This window comes from Melanostigma gelatinosum, assembly GCF_949748355.1.
Source record: "Melanostigma gelatinosum genome assembly, chromosome: 6".
NCBI lineage: Eukaryota > Metazoa > Chordata > Actinopteri > Perciformes > Zoarcidae > Melanostigma > Melanostigma gelatinosum.
The window spans coordinates 22,346,728-22,362,960 of NC_136639.1; the positions used below are offsets into that span (position 1 = coordinate 22,346,728).

The 16,233-nt window shown below is 42.3% G+C and overlaps 1 protein-coding gene across 1 annotated transcript; it reads left to right on the forward strand.

Moving 5' to 3' along the window:
- Positions 1 to 2,325: 2,325 nt before the first annotated feature.
- On the forward strand, positions 2,326 to 16,107 carry slc23a2 (solute carrier family 23 member 2; the record flags this gene model as incomplete). Its single annotated transcript, XM_079269430.1, has 14 exons — positions 2,326 to 2,480; positions 4,219 to 4,317; positions 5,533 to 5,649; positions 7,244 to 7,401; positions 10,832 to 10,920; positions 11,188 to 11,255; positions 11,972 to 12,153; positions 12,662 to 12,782; positions 13,241 to 13,397; positions 13,758 to 13,905; positions 14,015 to 14,120; positions 14,763 to 15,030; positions 15,466 to 15,561; positions 15,827 to 16,107. The coding sequence occupies exons 1-14, from the start codon at positions 2,376 to 2,378 to the stop codon at positions 16,105 to 16,107; spliced, it is 1,995 nt and encodes a 664-aa protein (XP_079125556.1). The 5' UTR covers positions 2,326 to 2,375.
- Positions 16,108 to 16,233: the final 126 nt, after the last annotated feature.

The following is a 16,233-nucleotide window of genomic DNA, read 5'->3' on the forward strand; positions in this document are numbered from 1 at the left end:
GAAACCACTTTGTATTGGTGTCGAGTGGGAGGAAGGAAACAGGATATTTCATTCACTCTTCTCCCGTCTAAGATGTTTAAAGACTTTCATGCACTGGAGGTCAATATTTGAAGACTTCCGTTATTACGGGCTTTTGTGTTGCAACACTACCTGTCAGTGGACCCTGATGATCTAGTACAGTATCCTTGTGGGATGCAGTTTCATTTACAGTGGAAGATGGCTCACAAACTGAGCCTCAACCGGAAGAGAAAAGCTCCAAGCACTGTACTTGTGAAATGTGAAAACATCCTTATAGTTTTTTGTTTCACACAGCTTTGTCTGAGATTAATAACCCGAGACATCAGGTTAATGTTTGACGTCCAAGGCTCGATTCATCGACTGTGTGGCCGAATATTTATTCTTTTCACACATTGTACACCAAACCCTCCTGAAATGTTGTCATCCGAGATTAGTTGGTTAGTAAGTTAGCCTTCATTTAATCATAAAGTCACAAGAGACATGAGGTCACAATACAACTCAACAGGTCAATTCGGTCTCACAAAACAGTCACCCCTCACACATATAGTGGTTACTAACCACAAATATTCTTATTGATAAAATGAGCAAGGACAGCAAGTCCCTCAGAGGAATGAACTCTCTCGTTTGTTTTGCAGTTCAACTTGTTTAGCATTAAAATATTATGATTCCACTTGTACACGTTTGAAGGGAAAGGGTTCTCTGCCATTTCAGTTCAGAGAAGACCAGATGCAGGAGCACTTGGTTGATGTGGTGTTTCTATTATAAATTTTAGAATGTAGTTTGTCAGGTAGCTGAGAGACTTCTCTCAACCCAGAGAGCTCTGAACCAAAAGTATGAGGAAGTAGAAACGGTTACAAAAGCACTAAGTGTGGGAAAGTTAATTGCCTAAAAAACAAAACGTTCTGAAAGAAATCCGGGGCGGGACATAACGACACGACTTGAGGTTTGTTTTACACAAACAAGTCGACGCGACACCAGAAATTGTAAAATATTGCTCAACTCCTGCTAGACAAGCTGACATCTCCCCTCTCTGCCTCCTGCTCCTTTTCCATGGTCTCTCAACTCTGATCGCTCTGTTCCTCCTCTCCATCGAACGTGTGCTCATGTTTCACTCTTTTCTCAACTCCTGGCATCCTCTCACCTCTCTGTATATCTGCCTTCTCCTCTTGTGTCTGTCGGACCAGTTGGCAACATGGATTGTTAACTGAATGTAGAAATAGTTCTGTCGAAGGCAACTTATTATTTCGCAAGTTGAGTAGTTGTTAAGAATTGGTGCAGGGCTGCAGCTAAACATTGCTTTAATTATTTAGATCGTTTGAATTATTGTTCTGTCAATTAAGTCTATTAATAAATGTCAGAAAATACTTTAAATGACCATTCAAATTTCTTAAAAGCCTAGTTTTAGTTTTTTCCTGACTAAAATGTTCAGGTTACCGTCACATTGGACAAAGAAAATCCACCAATCGTCACAGTTGAGAACCTAGAACAATTTCTTCTTGGCATTTATGCTTGAATTTGACACACAATTATCAAAATAATTGATTGGCTGTTTCAGCTGTAGATCGGTTAAAAACACAAAAGTCTTTAACCTTTTTATAGATCACATCCCGATGGTATTGTGCACCTATTTAGCAATATAGGCAAAATATTTACAAAAAACAATCTTAATTTTTATATCAAAATCCAGTCTGTTCTTCCTGTAAAACAAAATATGGCGTTTGCTCACCAGCACCAACCAATTTCGACCAATACTATCATGACATCCATCAACAAGGGAGGTGTGTGTGGAACAAATTATAAGCCCACCACTTTTTAGTGCTCCAATCAAATGCGAAGAATTTGATTTACACTTGTACACCACTGAAATAGTCTGTTTCACAGGAGGAACTATGACACAGTACAGACCATAAAGACGCCCTAACTTCAGCTTCACCTGCAGTAGTCAAGTTACCGAAACTCAACGGAGCTGAAATGTTTTAAACCAAAACAGAAAAAGCAGATCTAGGCATTAATAACGCTTTAACCTCCATAGTTTCTCTTTCTACTTGATAAATGGTTGCGCTTAACATACTTTTGTCACAAAAAGAATCAACAACAACAAGAGACCTGAGATCAGTTTCTAATCAACAAGAAGTGCGGCCTGGCAGCCTCTCTGAACCTCTGATGTGATAAGACCTTAACAATGAAGTTAGGCTATTGGAACCCTTACAGTTATACATCAAGACATTAATCTCTGTTTGTCTCTCTCTTATTCTTCCCAAGCAGATGAGGCAGTCCTGGATGATGTAATCGGACTGAAGGATTCATCTGCAGCGTTCACACTGGAAAGAGACAGAGGGACAGACGAGGACACGAGGATGGGCGTGGGGAAGAACACCAATTCCAAGGCGATGGACGGTAACAGTGAGGGAGGAAAACTTGAAGAGGAGAGCAAGCATGCTGCGGAGTTCTACCCTATCCCGGTACACAAACCTGTTTAATATCTCAGTTATGAAATTAGGAAACGCTGAAAACAAAGCCACAGACTCATCACGAACAAGGTCACATACTGAAACAAACACAGGGTGTGGTCGCTATGCACGTAACCTAAAAATGTCAGTTCCTTTCCGTCTCCGCTTTCTTTCTTTGGATCAGATTTGGCAGCGTGTTTAGCTTGTAATGTATAGGTGTGAGTGGACCACCCGAGTACACACAAACTGTTTACTTCATAGACAGTGGTGCATGCTGCTACCGCTCAGTCAGTCCGTATCCTTTGTTTGGCTTCCTGGCACCAGGCGAGAGCTTCCTGTAGGTCAAAAGGCAAAATGAGAACAATAGAATTTTGTTCTTAAAACAAAGTTCTGTACTTTAGTACTATTTTCTGCTCCCTCATGAAAAGGGACCTCTCTGATGTTCATACATTAAGTGAACTTTTCTTCAACCTAAAGCGACTGTGATGGGCTTGTTTTATATTAACATTGGCTCAAATGACTGTGTGGTGTGAAAGAAGACTCTCATAGTCATGAACTTAGTCAAGTTAGCAGCTAGCTGATCTGAACTCAGTGGAACATTTAGCAGCTAAAGAGCCAGATGTTTCTCTCAGGAGATCATACCAGATCTAAAGAACCAACCAAATTGCATTCGTCCGGTGTTCAGAAACCCAACTCTACATGAATGCTAACGGCTTCAGGTCTGCTGGATGTGTTAATGGGTAACTGTATGCTAACACATTCAACATATCTGCTCAATAGGTTTATAATCTACTTGCAGCTTGTTTCCCATATTCCCCAAGTGCCCCAACAATCAGTTAATGCAGGTTTAAGTAGAGAATCTGCCTCCACCACAGAACAAAATGAAGACAGGACTTTCCACAGAGCTGTGACAGTGACCATGAAGCTGCTGTTTTCCTTTAGAAACTCGGATAAGGCGTTCAGTAGAACAAAAAAAATATGATAAAAAAAAAAATACGATACAAGCCCAAAGTTTGTGTTCTTGTGTCCCTGTATAGCCCTTACGTTTTTAGACATTCATCTCCTTAATACATATGATAATACATTTTATTTATAAGCGCTTAAATACAATGTATTATTATATGTATTAGGAGATGAATGTCTAAAAGCGTAAGGGTTGTACAGGGATTGTCAGTGTTAACAATTCTTTGTACCTTCAAGGTGTGTCCGCTGTCTGAGAGTTTTCTCACAAGTCACAGGGCTTTACAGGAAAACTGGCAGATGATGATGTCTTTGCATTGTGTGCCTCAGGCATGCAAACGTCCAAAAGGTATTAGATCATCTTTGAATATATATTTTAATGTGTCCCTTTTTTACAGTGCCCCTCCCTTTGTGAATTAGCGTGATGCTCTCGGCACATTCACAGGAAAAGCACACGCATCACATGCACTCGCACTCATTCTGGGTGGAATGAATTTGTTTGTCGTGACCAGTTTGCATGCGGTAGGAAACGCGTGTCCACGTGCAGGTTGGCAAGTCTGTTCATCAGCTTTGTTAAGTGCTCTTTACAGTTCAGATTTTTCCCACGACAGGGCACGCAGACACATCGTTACACAACCTCACGTGTGTTTTCACTTTGTTTTGTAAGCATTATCATCAGCCAGCTGTCTGGTCCAGTGGGATTTTTCAAGATTAACCTGCTATTTTTCCTCATGAAAGGACAAAAGGGCAGCATTAAAGATCTTAACCGTGAGTCGGTCTGTGTGTTAAGGTGGTGGTAAACGGCGTGGGCGGTGCCAGTGGAGACCAGGACACCGAGAACACCGAGCTGATGGCCATCTACACTAAAGAGAATCGGGGAGCAGAAAAGGTAATGTGGCGCAATGGCAGTGAAACACAAGCCCCGTGTTTAATACGTGATCCGAAGGGCAAGTTCACTCCCAAATAAGCCTAGATTTTAAGCAGACCGACACATACTCACGTGGTCCCAGAAGCTTACTCATAACCACAGTTTCAATCACTTTCCTTTTCCTTCCTCACCTTTACCCGGCATTCTTAAAGATGTAATCCTTCAGATTTCAGTCGTATTGGATTTATAACCCATGTGGTTTGATACCACAGCAAACGCACACTTGGCCAGCTTGTCGGTACAGTTCAGTTAGTCCACAGAGCACAACCCTCCATGCATCAGCTCCCTGTGGCTGTTCCTCCTCGTTTCATGAGTTCTTGCAAAGAATCAGAACTGATCTGCTTTCTTCCTCTGCAGATGCATTGTTGATGAATGATTTCAATCAGCTCCAGCACATTGCGTTTCCCGTCGCTGTTCCGCAATAAATGTCACCTTGATTTTGTTTTTCCAGCAGAGTGCTTTAGTTTGAAGAAGCAGCAGTAGGAAATGGTCAGTTTGCGTCATCAGTAACTTAATAAAACTCTGATACAGCTGAGAGGAGAGTGAACAGTGAGACTGATCATTTTTTAAATCTGGGTTACAATGTGTTAAACGAGCAATTAAAAAAAAAAAAAAAAAAAAAAAAAATCTCCATCATGGTATTTATTAACATGTTGACACTATTTCCTAAGATTTATAGTTTGTTTCGTGAAAATAACGGGGTTGTAAAACTCATCTAGCTTTTGATGTTTCACTTCTCTGTATTTAAAATAGTGACGCACAAACTCATTTCCAGACAAGCTAGCGCAAAACAAAGTGCTGACTCATCAAACTCTCCATTATTTTCTCTCCACACTGACTCAGACCGTTGCTGTTCTCGCGTCCACATTTGACGGGATCAGTGTGATGATCTGCAGTTATAGTCCTATACTTTCACATGAATGCATTCTACTAGAATACATTATTTTGACCCGTTACACAAAGTAAAGTGTACAAAGCAAAGTAAAAATGAATTATGAAGACACTGAGCTCTGTTTTAATCTCTTTCTTTCTGTGTGTGTGTGTGTGTGTGTGTGTGTGTGTGTGTGTGTGTGTGTGTGTGTGTGTGTGTGTGTGTGTGTGTGTGTGTGTGTGTGTGTGTGTGTGTGTGTGTGTGTGTGTGTGTGTGTGTGTGTGTGTGTGTGTGTGTGTGTGTAGAGCTCAATGTCTGAGACGTTGGACAGCACAGACAGTACGGACGCGAGGAGGATGGACATGATCTATACCATTGAAGACACCCCACCCTGGTACCTGTGTGTGTTCTTGGGCGTACAGGTAGACCTCCACCCATAACCGTGTTGCGTCATGGCTGACTCACAGTGCAGTGTGTATTATCGGTCATGAATATATTTTTCTGTCGCTGACTAACGGATGTGTTTTAAACTGGCAATATTTCGCCATATGAGCTGAAAAGCGAGCACTCCCTCGTGCCCTGTATAATCATGGTATCTTCTTCACTGTGGTTGTACTTGTCATCCTGGTGCAGTATTTTTCATCCGACCATCTGCAAAGTTCATCACGCAACGAGACGCTAGTCACAGAAATAGGATTTTGCTCGCAGTGGTCATCATGTTGGTTGTTCTTTTGGTTTAAGCCAGAGTTGGTAACTATTCTACAAACAGCTTAGTCATATTTGCTCTAACTGTCACTAGATCCTCGAGGTGAAAAACGGCCTCCTTTCATCTCTCATAATGGCAATTTCTACAACGCCTGAAATACAAAGTTCATAAGTTCCTGCTTTCATGTGTTGTCAGTCATTTCTTTGAACAGTGGGGTATTTCCCTCTGGCCTTCACTTTAAAATATTCCACAGCTTCAAGTCATCGCCGGCTCAGAAAAGAACAGGAAGTTATTTTCATAGCCCACAAATATATAACGCTGTGACTCTGTGCCCAGTGGATGGCAGCTGTCACTAATTCCACATAATTCCTGTTATTTTGGAGATTATGTGTCAATATTTCTGAGTGAGCAGGATCGTGGTGCAGCTGCAGAATGGAGTTTTTTTTAATAGGCTGCGTATAGTCAACGCATTTTACTTTATTTCAGTGTTTAACTTTACTACATTCTTGACATAGCTGAAATAAAGCCGCTGAATGCTGCTGAGCCAAGATCCAAAGAGATGTTAATCATTTAAAATTCATTATCTGTTAACTTTTAAATCACCAAACACGTCACTGGATCAGATTGTGAGTTTACAATCCTGTCACTGTATTTAATCTACCGGTATATCTTTTTTTTTTAAATCTTAAAATCTTTTTTTCATCTTCATTGTTTTTTGTCCCTGTCAGATTAAAGCTGAATAAATATATTTAAAATGTAATATAGCCCAGAGAGTTGGTTAACATTTGGTTGCAGTTGCACAATTCATTCAAGAGTTTCTCAGGCATGACTTCTTCTTTTTTCTTTTCTTTTTTTTTTTTGCTGTGTTGTCCACCAATGTACCAAATTTAGTGTAAAAGAGTTTTGTAGCAGAGGTTTAGTCCAAAATGGGCCCAAATAATTCAACTCAAACCGAGGTTAGAGGTCAGAACTGCTTCTATTTTCAAGATTGAAGAGTCATGAGCCAAAAGGTAAAGTGGTTTATACACGGCTACGTCATCCAAAAACAAGTCACTGGCTCCTTTGACCGCAACATAACTCATGACAAGTAATAGGCAAACAAATATCCAAAACAGAAGGGAGGGTAATGTTTTCTTTCTGAGGGATAATTATCCTAAAGAAAAGGGTTTATAATGATGATGATCTGTTGTATTCTGTAACGTACTTCTAAAAGCTAAAGTAACTAAGCTGGTAACTATGGTGTCAGGTATGGACTGTCGAACAATAGACTCACAGACACACACTGACTCTGTGGCCTCTTGTCTTTGCAGCACTACTTGACCTGTTTCAGTGGAACTATCGCCGTGCCGTTCCTCCTCGCCGAGGCGATGTGTGTCGGCCACGATCAGTGGGCCACCAGTCAGCTCATTGGAACCATCTTCTTCTGTGTGGGGATCACCACCCTGCTCCAGACCACACTGGGCTGCAGGTACACTCTCAATACTGTCTCACATACCTCCAGTAGGTCCATGCCCTCACACACACTCTACACTGCAGCTTTTCTGTCAGCTGTACACTTTATTCTGTCTTTCACTTCCTCACCTCTTCCCTTTTTATTCCTCCCCTTCTCAACTACCTCTCATCTCTAAGTGCCATCTAATGTCAAGGGTTATTGTTGACATGAAGTTCCTCTTTCTCCATCCTTCCTCTTCATGTCAGTCTGGAGAGTGTGTGTGCGCACATTTAAGCAGATGCTTACAGTCCATTTTTTTACATATAGATTGATATTGAGGATATCACAGATACATTCCAGCATGATGTTTCTGACTTTTTTTACAGGAGGATTTTTAATTCTCTAGCAGTTGTCTTGTACGCATATTGTCCACTAGAATGTGATGAGTTGATACCATTTCAACTTCCTTGTTTCGTTCATGTGACTGCAGTTTTACTTTGAGTAGAAGAAAGGGAACTTCCCAGAAGACGCTTATATTTTCTGAGTTGAGACGACAGAAAAGAATATGAAGAAAAGCCAGAAACTAGAGACATGAGGAGTGACCAGAGGAGTGACCTACAAGTAGTCCAACTATTGCGTCACTTCTGGAAGAGCTACAGTGTCGTTTTCATGGAGACGCTTAGACAGACAGACACAGATACTCGCTGTTAACACCTCATAGAAGAGGACTTTAACTCGCTAGTGTGGATTTTTGTAGTTTTAGGATCTTCAAACTTTTTTGATTTACTGTGAAAAGCCATGCGTCGTTTGCCTTTCAAGCTTTGATTAGGTACTTCCTCAGTGTCCAAATAAAGAACAAATACATGTGCGGAAACACAGTTTCCGGCTACATTCCAATGTCAACAGACCACAGACTGTCCGGTATACAGAACATTTTCAATACTGATGGGCTTTACTTATCCAAGATATTTACTTTGTTTCCTTTCGGTATCACAGCTCTGCTCATAGCGAGCAGGTTTGTTAGGTCACTGCCTGCAAATACTGGTACCAGCAAAAAAGAAATCTTGCTCTCTACAGTGTTCTCTTTAGCCTTTACCTCCTCCACCACAGGCACTGGACATCGGGGTTAAAGGGGAATTACACTGATTTTTGTCTTGCTCTCCCGTAAAGACGTGAGGTAGAGGGGGCAAGAGACTCAATAAAAAAGAATTGTCAATATTGACCAAAAGAGGCCAAGATATAATGCCTTTTAGTCCCCGACTCGAGCTTAAAAAACGCAGGATCCTACACTTCCCATAATGCAACACAATAGCCTCTGCCATTAGCCTGGTAAATGCCTGTATCTTTCAAACTCCACACAGGCTCCACACATCTGGGTTACTTTTTCACCCCTTCCCCCCCGAGCTCAGCTCAGCTGTAGACAGATTTTCTTGAAACATTTAATAGTCAATGCTTGGATGATGCCTAATATTTGCTTTGTCACAGCAACAACAGAGAAAGTTCCTGTTCAGCATCGCCTCCAGAAAGCTGGAGTCTGTCCCTCCATCTCTTACTCAGTCGCTCCTCGCTCTTTCCTATTTCATATATTTATTTTAAACATTTGCTGTAAGTTTAGCTATTTTAATCTGGTCACAAGTGGTCATTCAAGAGTCGAAAACCTGGGAGAAATACAGTGAGGAGGATAGAAAGAAGAGGTGGAGAGAGTGGAGGGGGTTAATAAGTTGTGCTGCCAAGTGAAGTTGAGAGGGGGAAAAAAGAAAATGCTTTTCCAGGAAAGGTGAATTGTGCTTCTGAGCAACTGCCACCTGCAGACATTTTTGTAATTTAAGCTGATTCAATGTGGATTTACTCTCTTATAGCATATTCTATTAACTGTCTCTCCTCTCTTAACATTCTGTTTTGTTTGCTGAAATAGACACATAATCAATCTAGTTTACTTTCATTATTAAAAAATAAAGCCTCTTTACTTTCCTTTAGTTTTACTTCAAATCTGCCCAGCATGACCGTCTTTCCTGGCTGAAGTGCTTGCGTCCCAAAACGTTCACAGAAACGACAAAATACAATGCAACAAATACTGCAAACTTAAATTACTACAGATATTATTAAAAAAGTGGCTACAGTCAGTGCAATCGGTAGAATCACTCCCTTTGACATTCACTGCTTAGTCCATACAGGAACACAAAGTCCGATGTGATTCACTGATTCAGCACTTTGACAGTTCTTCAATCTGTTTGAACTCTAAATTTTGTTGTTTGCTGTTATTCTTAAAGCACACATGAGAGCGATCTGAGCCAGCCAGACTAGTTTCTTTTAGTATATGCAGTTTGAAAGCTTTACCCAGCTTTGGCCTGATTTCATACTGCATAACACTCTGTATTATAGAGCAGAAAAAACAATAACAGGATCTGTGTGTTTGCTTCAAAGGACCTCCGTTTCATAAGGAAATCAATACTTGGTTGTACCCTGCTACAGATATACACGCATCCTCATAGATGTCTAAATATTTGTTTGAGTAAACTCCTGGAAGACCAAAAAGAAGTCTCTCATCATGTTTCCTGCTTAGGTTGTGTCACTCAGTTCAGGGAATCAAACAGCTTGAGGTCTCGAGCTTAAATCCTATAAAAGAAAACTAGCAGCAGATTTCAGTGTATTTTACATTAATGTTTCTATTAATCTGTCTTTTACACACATTGGAAACAAGAAGCTGTACAACAGAACGTGATCACACACAAACATCACATGTAGCTGTAAGGCTATTAGACTGGCTGCACAAATCTCTTTTAGATAAACAATGGGTCATTTGTCATGTCATCCTTTTTTTTGGGGGGGGGGCATTTGGTCTGAAGCCAGTGTGCAGGTGTACATTTAAATCTGCTTTTATGAATGTTCACTTCCTCTTTCTTAAGAAAATAAAAGTGCTCTCATTTTTGGTTTATTTGCAACCTTTCATTTCTGCCCTTGGCATTTCCACTAATATGATGTCACAACAGTTTATGTATTCTATTTTTATCACCGATATGATCTTTTGATATCCCTCTGCTGTCATGAACACGTATTACAGTTGCCATTTTTAAAGGTCACTCATGACCATTGTCTGAATCACAAAAGGACTACAGGAAATATGTTTTATGAGTGTGTTGGGGGGGGGGGGGTGGTTTGAGTAAAAGAGGAAGAAAATGCAGGGAGGAGGTGAATCTGTGGCATCGATAACTGAATGTACGACCCCGTCCTGTGTTTGACTGACCTTAGATTGCCCAAAAAAACACCAGGGGGATTCTCGCACTCCACACAGTGACCGATATTTAAATAAATATGAATTCTGTGTAACTGAAATGCTCACCTGGTGGCTCTACACAGTAAATCACCTTGATTCCTACTCTATTTTAACACTCCTTTTGTTGTACATTCATGAGATTATTCAGACTCGTGTAACCTCATTTTATAACTGTGCTTTCCTTGTGTTCAGGTTGCCCCTGTTCCAGGCCAGCGCTTTCGCCTTCCTCGCACCGGCTAGAGCCATCCTGTCCCTGGACAAATGGAAGTGTAATAACACAGGTAAACTCCCCTCTCTCCCTTTTGTCTCCCACTCTCGACTCATTCAATACAGATGCTCTTATCTGATATCATGCGCTGGGTTATTGTATCTTTGTTTACCGTGATTCCATCTCCAAATGTTGTTCGCATCAAAGCCTACGAAGCAGAGAATTAAGCGTCCCCGAATGGGATTTGCTGCTCCAAATGAGTTCTAAGAGTTATGATTCAGATAGTGATCGAATTAAGTTGTCTCGTATTCTCCTCTATCCTTTGTTTTTCCATGACCAGAGGTTCCACTATTCAACAGCACCGAGCTACTCAACACAGAGCACATCTGGCACCCCAGGATACGAGAGGTGAGGCTTAGATAGACAAATAAAAGAGATGGTAACGGAGCGGGGGGGAGCTTAAGGAGGAGAAAGATACATTTTTCTTATGATCAATTGGTAGAGCGTGTGTTCTAATGATGACCTCATTGATAAAATATGTGGACTTTACTTTGTGATTTTAGAGCCACTGCTCATGATCTAAAACTTACAGTTACTGTGAGAAACGGTTATGAAATGGTCGATTTACCACTGATGCCTCTAAGTAAACGAGACCATCAGCGAGAGGATGGACTATCTCTATGTAGTTATTATTAATAGTAAAGTGTAGTTAACTGCGCAGGCAGCGGGACCTTGTTGCAGTAAAAAGAGGATTTCTTAAGGGAGTCTGGTGCTTGAAGAAACACTACCACTGTCGTCCACAGGGAGCGCCAAAATTCACACCAAATGAAAGTCGTAGCTTTAATAAACCAAATATTGTATTTTGTAAAATGTATTAATTTCTTTTGCCGTTAGTGAAAACACTCTTTATTTCAGGGTGTAATAATTTAGATTTAAGTGTTAAATTAAAATGTTTTTTCAGTTGCATCCCTCTGAGCCGGCACCTGTGCTTTAAGAGTTGATTCATAGTGAACGTAATTTAAAACTGCATCAGTGTTTAAGTGGGGAGTTTATTATTCTGATTCATAATTTTTTTTCATGAACTATTTTTTCTTCTATTCTCTACAATGTCTGCGTTCTGTCAGATCCAAGGGGCCATCATCGTGTCGTCCCTGGTCGAGGTGTGTATCGGAGCGCTGGGTCTGCCCGGGCTCCTGCTGAAGTTCATCGGACCTCTGACCATCACCCCCACCGTTACCCTCATCGGCCTGTCTGGTTTCCAGGCCGCGGGGGAGAGGGCTGGAAAACACTGGGGCGTTGCTATGCTGTAAGTTCAGACTCTCACGCAACGAAATGCAAAGTCATGTGTCAACAAAAACATGTTTTCATAGCTTGTAGGTCAGTCACTGAACTGATGTACAGCGGAATCAACTTCCTAGAGATATTCCCAGCTAAATATGTAGCAGATAGGAAGATGTTTGGGAAAATAATGAGGAAAGCACTTCTTTCATGCAAGGAAAGTGTTATGAAACATAGGATTGACTCATGGGGGAAGATCCCCTTCAAAGCTGTGATATTCATGTGGTGTGAGCAGCAGTCTCACGACTGTTCACACTGTGGCTGGAGGCTTCCTCCTCTCGCTCCGCAGGGACAGAGGATATGTGCCTGTTATCTGCCGCTGATTTGCGTCTTCTTCGGGCAGTTAAGATAATTGATTGGCTTTGAGGGCCTCTGGGGTCCAAGCCGTAGACGGGAGTAAATGGAACATGTCCGTACGGGATTTGTTCTCCGATCCACCAAACTGAGGGAGATTGTTTCTGTCTGCATGTCTGCAGGACTATCTTCTTGGTGCTGCTCTTCTCTCAGTATGCCAGGAATGTTCACTTCCCTCTGCCGGTCTACAAAGCCAAGAAAGGCTGGACTTTCTGCAGGCTGCAGGTCTTCAAAATGTTTCCTGTAAGTAAACAACTAGCACAAGTACATACCCCGGTGTGTTGCTTTTTGCACAAACTGTGGCTGGTCGTCACGTTTAGATGACCAAAAACTCTGCTCTCCTTTTAATTAATTAACTTTGGTCCCTTTACAACTGACCCCCTGCCTCCACCGCAGACTAGGTTCCCATCTAAGTCCCAAATTCATCAACATAGCTAATCTATTTCTCCCTGGGAGGTTAACAGGTTCTCCCTCCGCCTGCCTCTGTGCAGTGTATAAATCAGTGGTTTCCTGCCCTCTGCTGGTGATGTGTTGAATAGTATTAGTAGCTTCTACACAGGAAGAGAAAATAAATTTGTATAAATAAATGGCATTTTTTACAAGAAATAACTGACAGAAGGTTGCAGGATTACTCAGTTTGTTTCTTTAATTTCAGTTCATCTTTAATGCGACTGTCTGATTGGTGGTTTATTTTCACACAGATCATCATGGCCATCCTGGTGTCATGGCTGCTGTGTTTCATTTTCACTGTGACTGACGTTTTCCCGCCGGAGGCAGACAAGTATGGCTACTACGCCCGCACCGACGCACGTAAAGGGATCGTCGCAGCTGCACCCTGGTTTAAGGTCCCATATCCATGTGAGGAGGAGGAGGAGGAGGAGGAGGAGGAGGAGGAGGAGGAGGAGGAGGAGGAGGAGGAGGAGGAGGAGGAGGAGGAGGAGGAGGAGGAGGAGGAGGAGGAGGAGGAGGAGGAGGAGGAGGAGGAGGAGGAGGAGGAGGAGGAGGAGGAGGAGGAGGAGGAGGAGGAGGAGGAGGAGGAGGAGGAGGAGGAGGAGGAGGAGGAGGAGGAGGAGGAGGAGGAGGAGATTGTTTTTGTAGGAAGAGGTGAAACGGTGATGTACAGGAAATAAACAAAACAATAATCTAGACAAAGACACTTTCTGTTTTCAATGCAGCCGTTTCTCACCTGTGACCAGCTCTGTGTTTTTACTTCGACAGTCCAGTGGGGCTTTCCAACGGTGACGGCTGCAGGTGTGATCGGCATGATGAGCGCGGTGGTGGCCAGCATCATCGAGTCGATCGGAGATTACTACGCCTGCGCACGTCTCTCCTGCGCTCCGCCACCTCCAATCCACGCCATCAATAGGTAACAGGCTTCAGTTTACTCTTCTCCTTCTTTCTGATGTTTCAGTTCATTTGTGAATTCACTTCCTGAAAGACACTTCAACGAGCTTGTTTTTCTGCCGTCTCTGTAGGGGGATATTTGTAGAAGGTATTTCCTGTGTGCTGGATGGTGTTTTTGGGACAGGAAATGGCTCCACCTCCTCCAGTCCAAATATAGGTGTCCTGGGAATCACAAAGGTAACGCACACCTGCACTTTATTTCATTTGACGTTTTATCCTGGTGTTTTTTTAGGTTTGTTTTACAGTCTGGTAGACTTTGTGTAATTCTCTTAGTTTCCTTCTCTTCCTGCACACTCTCATTTAGGTATTGTATTTCTTTTTACCGCGATGGTTTAATTGTGCAAATAATCAAACTGGAGCCGAAACAATAATTTCCTTCATTGATCAATCAGTTGTTAAAAAATGTATTGGAAACTATTTAAGTAGTCTTTCAGTCGTTTGAGTCGCTTTTCAAGTGCAAAAAAACAAACATTGTACTTACTTAATGTAAGGGTTATCCTATTTTCATTGTTTTATATCATTTAGAGTTAAATATGTTCAGGTTCGGGGCTGTTGGTTCGAGAAATTTAGCAACTTGAAAAAGTCACCTTGTAATCATTTTGAATGGAATTGTAATTCAATTTTTCACGATTTGCTGACATTTATAGGTTAAATAATAGGCAATAGAATAAGCTTCCTTACCCATTGTCCCTTCCCACGAGTGTCATTCTGTTGTAGGTATGAATAAACTGTGAGACCACATGTCACACTCCGGTGCAACCAAATATATGTAGCTCTCTCCCTGACTGGCTTTCCTCTGATCTCTGACTGGTCTTCCAGGTGGGCAGCCGACGTGTGATTCAGTACGGAGCCGCCATGATGCTGCTGCTGGGGCTCGTGGGTAAATTCAGCGCCCTGTTTGCCTCTCTGCCCGACCCTGTGCTGGGAGCTCTGTTCTGCACCCTGTTCGGTATGATCACAGCGGTGGGACTCTCCAACCTGCAGTTTGTCGACCTCAACTCTTCCAGGAACCTCTTTGTTCTGGGTTTCTCCATCTTCTTCGGTTTGATGCTGCCGAGCTACCTCAAACAGAACCCGCTGGTCACCGGTGAGTGGAGGGGAGAGATCCCAACGTGTTTACAAACTTGTCACATTTACCTCAGCAATAACGATTAATGGAGCTGAAGATTCTCTGTCCTTGCAGTGGACTTTTGTTCGTTCGTAATTTGTACTGAGCAATAAACAGGAGTAACATAAATGAGATTAAACTTTTGTTCAACTCATTCAGTTAATATGAACCCGTTCATGCATTTTAAAGAGAAAACAGAGAGCTCATTAACACATATATGGCTTCTGTTAGCTTCACTAATTAAGTTGTTGACAACCCTTCTGAGGGAATTCATTTGCTGAACACACTAACATGACTGAAATGAGGTCGGTTAGAGATTCACAGTGTCTGTCTCGGTAAGTTTTCAGTTCCAGAAACTGTGAAAACTAAGCCGTAATAAAGTCCGTTATTAAGCCCCGTCTCTATCTTTCTCAGGCATCGTCGAGGTTGACCAGGTATTGAACGTGCTCCTCACCACTGCTATGTTCGTCGGAGGCGCTGTCGCCTTCATTTTGGACAATACTATCCCTGGTAAGGTGTTTCACACATGTGGAAAACAGTGGATTTAACTGATGATTTAAAAAGAGGTCCACCCTAAAAATGAATGTACTTTATGCTTCAGAGTGATCTTGATAAATAACAATGTAATGGTAGTTTAGAGTGCACAAAGGAAGAAAATCGTAAAAACGTGGCTGTGAATGGCGAGCAGGTACAGGTGTAGATACAAAGTCAGAACATGCCGAGGCGGTTATATATCCGGTCTCATGACTCTGATGGTTCTTCCTGTTCTCCACAGGCACCCTCGAAGAACGAGGTGTCAGGAAGCTGAAACTTGGCACTGGTCTCGGTGCAGCAGAGCTGGAGGGGATGAGATCCTACGACCTGCCGTTTGGAATGGACTTCATCCGCAGACACCCCGTCTTCAAGTACATCCCGATCAGCCCCACCTTCCAAGGCTACCAGTGGGGGAGGATACAGGAAGTCTGCAGGACCAGACTGGGACATGGGGATGCGGTGAAGGGGGGAGGAGCGAGAGGGGAGGGAGGCGCAGCAGCAGGGGGGGAGAGTGGGGTATAGCCGACGAGGTGGTGCTGCAAGATCTTAAATGTGGATGAATTTGGGGAGCAAGGGATTGGAAGAGTCGAGGATAGAAGCGGTGCTGGATTTGGGATTGTGTGGAAGAAATTGTGATGCTCCAACGCT